Source organism: Notothenia coriiceps, unplaced genomic scaffold, assembly GCF_000735185.1.
Source record: "Notothenia coriiceps isolate Sejong01 unplaced genomic scaffold, NC01 NC01_scaffold00029431, whole genome shotgun sequence".
Taxonomy (NCBI): Eukaryota; Metazoa; Chordata; class Actinopteri; order Perciformes; family Nototheniidae; genus Notothenia; species Notothenia coriiceps.
In genome coordinates, this window is record NW_011362132.1 from 119,981 (window position 1) to 126,693 (window position 6,713).

At 42.6% G+C, this 6,713-nt stretch overlaps 1 protein-coding gene across 1 annotated transcript; it reads right to left on the bottom strand.

The window, feature by feature from the left end:
* Positions 1-197: 197 nt before the first annotated feature.
* On the bottom strand, positions 198-4,358 carry LOC104958840 (F-box only protein 40-like; the record flags this gene model as incomplete). Its single annotated transcript, XM_010786651.1, has 5 exons — positions 198-433; positions 983-1,322; positions 1,472-1,603; positions 2,312-2,598; positions 3,213-4,358. Coding segments are annotated over 5 exons (2,121 nt in total), but the record flags the coding sequence as incomplete, so codon positions are not given.
* Positions 4,359-6,713: the final 2,355 nt, after the last annotated feature.

The following is a 6,713-nucleotide window of genomic DNA, read 5'->3' on the forward strand; positions in this document are numbered from 1 at the left end:
GTCATTCCAAAATATTACATTACATGCATTTTAAATGTTACATGTGCCTTATTTTCTATTGAATCACAAAAATGTTAATAATTGTTTTCTTATTTTTATTGGCATTTTCAAACTTCATTTTTAATGAAAGTGAAAAGCAGCAATATGGCGCATAGGCGGGAGATACATTAACAGAAAAAAAAGTTTTCCTGTTTTATACAAATACATTCAAATGGCACTACATCATCATTGTCTTTTGGAGTAAGGTAATCAGAGAGGGACCTTTGCAGCCTGTCTTGGTTTGGACTTCTTCTTTGACGCGCGGCAGGTGGATCTTCTCTGTCCGTGACTCTCTCTCATAGCAGGGGCAAACCTTCAGGTGTTCGGACATGGGCGGCACGTTTTGGAAGCACCAGGAGTCGACAGGACTGAACAAAGTGCTGAACTGCCAGACCTGAAGTCACAGAGGAGAGACGGGTAAGGGAGACAGATCTGAATATTCAGTCTTTGGCCAATGATGTAACTCCATCGGAGATGGGGGGACATTGTCACTTGTTAAAAACCTATTTATTATTTGTAGCTTGATTTGTATACCTTAAGCGGTGTCCTTTGACTGTCTAGTAGCCAAACACCAAATGAGGTAAAGATGATAAACATGTTGAATTAGTCATCCAAGTCATCTTTAGTTATTAACATGTGTTCTCAGCAGAAGGTAGTGATTGTTTTGGACTCCAGGTGGTTTAATCTTTATTTGTTTACATTCAATATTCTCCTAAAGAAATATGATTGAAGGGAATACAATCAAATATTAAATATGAGATAAGACTGTTTTATGAATATGCACATGCAATGATTAGCTCTCATTTTATCTTTAGACTCACCTTCATTTTGACCTTTTTATAAATAACAAAGACGACTTTCTGTTTAATGCACATGACATACTTTTAACTACCTAGATGTTGGTGATAACAAGCCACGCATGTATATATATGTAATTACTCACCGTCTCCGTCACCCTCCACTTGGCTTCTCCATGTGAGTATGTCTTCTTCTCCCAGCGGAGGGTGACCATGCCTCTCTCCTGCAGCAGAGAGGAGCTCACCTGCCTCATCAGCTGGGACACCAGAGCCAGCTGGGACAGAGACAGACTGTCCAGGAAACTGGCCATGTGGCAAAGCACCTCGTAGGGCAGCGAGCTCAGAGAGTCTTCCCCTCCTCTTCCTCTCTGACCTCCTCTCTTCCTCTTAGTGGTGGACGAGTCCTCTGAGCTCCCGGACGGCTGGGAGGTGTCACCCAGAGACGAGGGGGTGGTGGGATTCAGGCTATAGCAGCCGATGTCCTCGCTGAAAGCAGAGTGGAAACTGTTAAAAGCACTGGATTTGACCGGGTTGAGTGTAATTTATCTGCAAGTAATTGTAGAAAATACACTTGAAAAGGAAACAAAGAAAAAGGGTGCGCCAGTACTACGCTATATTAAAACGTTTTATCTCACTTGTAGGAGACGGTGGCTTCATGTGTGGAGGGCTGAAACCTCTTCTGGCTGTAGGTGCATCCCAGGTATGATAGGGGGCATCTCTGCTCGAACCATCCATTCACACACATCTGAATGTCACTGTGGACGTTCCTGCATGAGAGAGCATATTGATAATTGCTACGATCATTTAATATATAAATAACAGACATATTAATTGTTCTGAAGTTTTAATCTCGGGATTCTTCTCGTCTCACCGTGACAGAGAGATGGTGTTTAGTGCATTATGAAAAATCTGACTATGTCACTGACTTTCTACAGAATATAATAAATTGTGGGTTTCAAGGTTTGCACTTATGGACCCCCTTTGAACAAAGCTTGGAAAAAGGTGCCCTGTCATCCCCACTTAGCTTACTTGGTAGTTTCACTAAGTTTCTGGATTCCTATGGTATCCTGATTATGTTTTTAGTTTTATGTAAACCAGAAGATACTCAACAATTGGGCCAAGAAAGCCTTATATTGTCTTTACTAAGGCTTCGTTTATTTTCAGGCTCTGGGAAAGTAAGAGAAACCGTAAAAAACTCCAAAATGCCCGCATCTATTTTACAAAATGACACATGTTTTTTTATGTGTATATATGTATTGACTTCATCTAATGCTTCCCCTCTTCTACTCACTATGCCTCTCCTAAAACCTCTTACTCTTAAAACCTCTGAAAGAAGGTTATAGGGTTGGTAATATAAGTCTCTAATACACAATACATTTCATTTTTTCTTATTTAAAGACTGTATAGTAACTAATGCAAGAATATAAAAAAATATGAATTCCAAAGATATTTGGATACCAAGAATCAAAACCCACTTATAATGTTTGCCATATTCTCTGCGTTTGAAGGTGTGTCCGCAGAGGAAGGTGAAGGCGGAGCTGGCCTTGTGGTACCGGCTGGTGACGCTCTCCACCTGCAGCTGGAGGTGCAGCTCCAGAGGTTTAGCAGCAGTCAGATCTGCCAGCGATGTGTCTCTCAGGAACGGGGCGGACAGGAAGTTGTAAGTCTGCGTTCCCTCGTCCTGTAACAGACCGTCCATGCACCTGCTCTCTGCGATGAGGTGACCCCTCTGCTCCTTCTCCAGGGAGCACAGCAGAGAGGCCTGAGGAGCAAATCAGTTATTCTTTTGATAAATAGATCAATCATGTTGGAGGGGTTTCAGTGAACAAGAGGCTCTGTTTGTCTAGTTGTTATTGCATAGAAGAAATATAGATAATAGTCTTTTTGTCATCTTGAACGCTTTCGGAACAGCTTATAGCACATTAAAAATGTATTTCACAATGCACCAGAGCCCAAAATGAAACTCTACATTATATTTCCAATCTAAAGCCTCAAACCCCAGATAATTGACTAAAAGGATAATGGATAATGTTCAATTTCTTTTATATTTGTGCACATATTTTAAAGGATTGTGAATTTGTCATGGTAATGCTTTTGTACAAAAAGGTAAGATGTAAAAAGTTCTCTCTGTCTTAGAGATAATACTGTTAAGTCCGACTCCACAGGTAATTATCACTCCACTGCAGTTCCCCTCAGCTCTAGTGAAATTGTGAGCCATTTTAGCCATACAGCAAGTCTTCACCAGGAAAAGTAATGATAAGCTACTTTGATCACAGGCAACCTTGGTAAGCAATCAAACCATGTTATTGTTTTCACCCCTAGTAGTAGTGGTATTTCATATTGTGTGTTTAAAAGTGGTATGAATTTGTCTCTGACCTGAACTTCCTCCCACACTGGCATCTCCTGCAGGGACACCCCCAGGTCGCTCGTGTCCACAGCTTTTTTCTCCCTCTTGTAGAAGCCAGGGTTGCGGATGCGGGAATGCTTTGCAGAGAAGCTGGTTGGGGTTTTAAAGGTCCGCACAGTGATAATCTTCATGGGCTCCACATATCCGTAAACAAATTCCTTTTTCTTCAGTTTGCCAGCGAGACTAGAAGAGGAGTTGGAAGCAATGCATGCACTGCTCCCCTGTTCGCACGTGTTCGAGGCTGCTGCACCCCCACAGTTATCCTCTGTGTCTTCCTCTGTTAGAGTCCTTAGACCTGTTCCTCTCCCTGCAGAACGACTCTGGTCTTTGGCTGCCTTTCCTGCTTCCCTGCAGCCACCCATGTCCTTACTGAACATACGCTCCCAGGCGTTGTAGTTTTCTAAGAGATCAGCATCAACTGTTGAGTCCATAGTCCAGAGTCTCTCCTCCTGAGTTTGCTCAACCTCATCTTCATTCTCATATTTTATTTCACCGCTGTTATTCATGACAAGCGCATGAAAAGGCTCCAAGGATTGAGAACTTGCCTCCATTGCGGCCTTTTCTGCTGCCTCCTTCTTCTGCTTCTCCTTCCTCTTCTTCTTCTCTTCCTCTTTCTCCACCTCATCCACACTCTGGGTCAGCTCTGGGAACAAATTCTTCATCTTCATGGAGTGAAATAGCAGGTCCTGGTCTTTCAGGGCCATGGCCAGGTCCAGACATCCGCCCTGCTCCCTTTCCCTGATTAGGTTTTCATGCAGCTCCGTGTTCGGATAAGAGTGGGCGTCATTGGCCGGCCAGCGGTTCCACTCCATGGAGCAACACACCAGGCTGGCAGCACACACCTGGAGGTGAGCTGCCTGTGAGGAGCGAGGCATGTGGAGCGGGCAGCCGAACCCAGCGTTGAGGCAGGGCACCCTCACGTTGGGGCAGAGCAGCAGGTGGTCCTCCTCTTTGCACAGGTGGAAGACAGCTCCACAGAGCAGGCGGCAGGGGGATGACAGCGCAGCGCAGCAAACAGACCTCCCCACCGAGCTCGGCCTGCGAGCGCGCCGCCCTGTCACAGCAGCGAATTCGCACAGTGGACATGCTGTCTCACCCTGGAGGCTCGAGTACGATCACTCTGATTGGGTTCACAGAGGAAGGAATTAAAGAAAAGGACAAAACATAAATGATGCTTATGAGATAGGACCTCCCCGACCCTTAGGAACACTGACCAAAACTCACACATGCACTTCAAGCTGTTTTTTTGTATAGCCCATGATGGAAAGATGCAGGGAGAAGAAAGTCTTATCTTACCTGCAGCTTAATCAAAAATAGATGGTGTATCAATCAAAGCTGCTTACAAGCACAATTTACAGTCACTTGAAACCCCAAAAAACGAAATCCAAAATCACCACAACAATCAGCGAAACGGGTTACCTGACATCTCCATGCTGTCTAATTATTATTTATTTATACATTTTCTTAATCCTAAAGATGTCCATAAAGCCCTTTAAATCATTCGGTAAATAATTCAACAGTTTAACGTCAGCTACAGATAAAAAAAAAAGCCATCATGAAGCATGACAGTGAGTTGGATCGGTTGGTTGGGACTTTGTAATCACACCATTCATGTTTTCCAGTGAGTGTAAACCAACCCCAGATTTGCTGTCTGACAATAACTCTCTAGCTTTCTGTCTGTTTAAAAAGTATGCAGAGGACAGACCTGCAAATACAGGCAACACCACACACTTCCTGTGGGTCATAAGTGATAATTGAGATGGATTATTGTTGTTGTTTAGGAAAATCCTACTCATTGTTTCTTTAACCTCTATTTACTCCATTGACCCCAACAAGTGGTGTGAGGGTCAAACTCGTGCTCTGCAGCCAAACATCGTGCAAATCGACAGAACTGTGTTTTAAGTTAATTTCCCTTTTTGTAAAAACAGAATATGGTCTACTATTTTAACCCCCTTAACGCTATAAAGGGATATAAACTAATTCAGATTCAGAATTCCTTTATTTCTCCCACAAAAAGGGGAATTTACAACAGAAAAAAATATCTTAGAGTTACAAAATCCAACCATACCATGCTTCAGATCTTCTGGCACCAGTTTTGTATCTGAAGCTGTTGGTCAATCCTGCAAACAAAGAAGAAACGTAAAATCTCAACATCTTGCACGTGAACACACACTGGCAGCAGAGTCCTGTGGCATTCAATGGGCAGCAGTGAAGTACAGTCTTTATCATACCGCTGTAAGAGAATACAAATGACAGAACATGCTCCGTCTTGAACTTTAAACACTAAGTGTCTCTGTGAGTGTGTGTGTTTCTGCTATGTGTGTGTTATTAATAGAGCTAAGAGGACGGACTGAGAAATGTTTCACAGGTGGTCAGAAACATGGTTTGAGTTACCAGCAGCCTCAGACGCTTACATCAGGAAAACTCTCTAACCCTCTCCCCTCTGTTTGTTATTGTGGTGTGCTTATAATTGAGTTCCACATGCAGGGAAAAAAGGCTAATATCCAAACAGTGTCCTCTAGGAGAAATGTATTCAGTGTGTCAAATCCATATACTTTACTCTTTATGTGGACCTGGAAACAGGTTCACATTCTTTCAGCCCTCAGATAGGAAGTATTTATCTAAACTAGCTGGCTGTGGTTTGAATCCATTGCATAAACTAAACGGAGGGTAGGGGGGCGTTATTCCTCCTGCTGAACCTGCTTGGTGCTGCTCATCTAATTTTAACCCGCCAGTTCAAAGCGCACACGCACTGAAAGCAACGTTACAAATCGAGAAGGAAGCAACGTGTCTGCAGTGGGACCTTGGTGAGACCTTTGATAAGATAAGATTTGTTCTCGTTGTGAATGGGTTGAACTATTTGATTGCGTTTATGTGTGTTGATCCTAATTACAAACAGTAAAGTCATACTATTCAGACATGTAATACAACTGTAGAGTTTAAGTACTTCAGCTGCTTATGTCTATCTTGTTTTCACGGTGCCACAGGAAATATAGATTACTGCTTACTTAGAGTATCAGGTGAGAAAGAAGAAGGAAATACATTTGAATGTTTTTCTAGAGTTTAGTGCAAGTGAAACAGGTTTCCCATGACTGTTTAACTGTGCTGCTGATTTGTTGTACAGCGAGCAGTATGTCGGACCTAGAAGGGTCAGCGTTTACATCTGAGGGGTCATGAGATAACATTATATGAAAACAATAAAACACCAAAATGAATACTTGCTCAAACTCTTGAGAAGTGGAAAATGTCAGGCCTCTAAATAACATTCAATCAAAACAGGGAGGAGAGATTCACTCGCAAGAGAAAAATGTCTTAAGCCGAATGACATTAAAGATTTAGGTATCTGTTCTTATTGGCAGTGGCTTTGATTAAAAGCATCAGCTAATAGTAGTGTAATGTATTTTTGTTGCAGGATTACAAGGTTCCACGACCTAAAGATGGTGAGTCTTCACTTTCCTGTTGTAATTCTT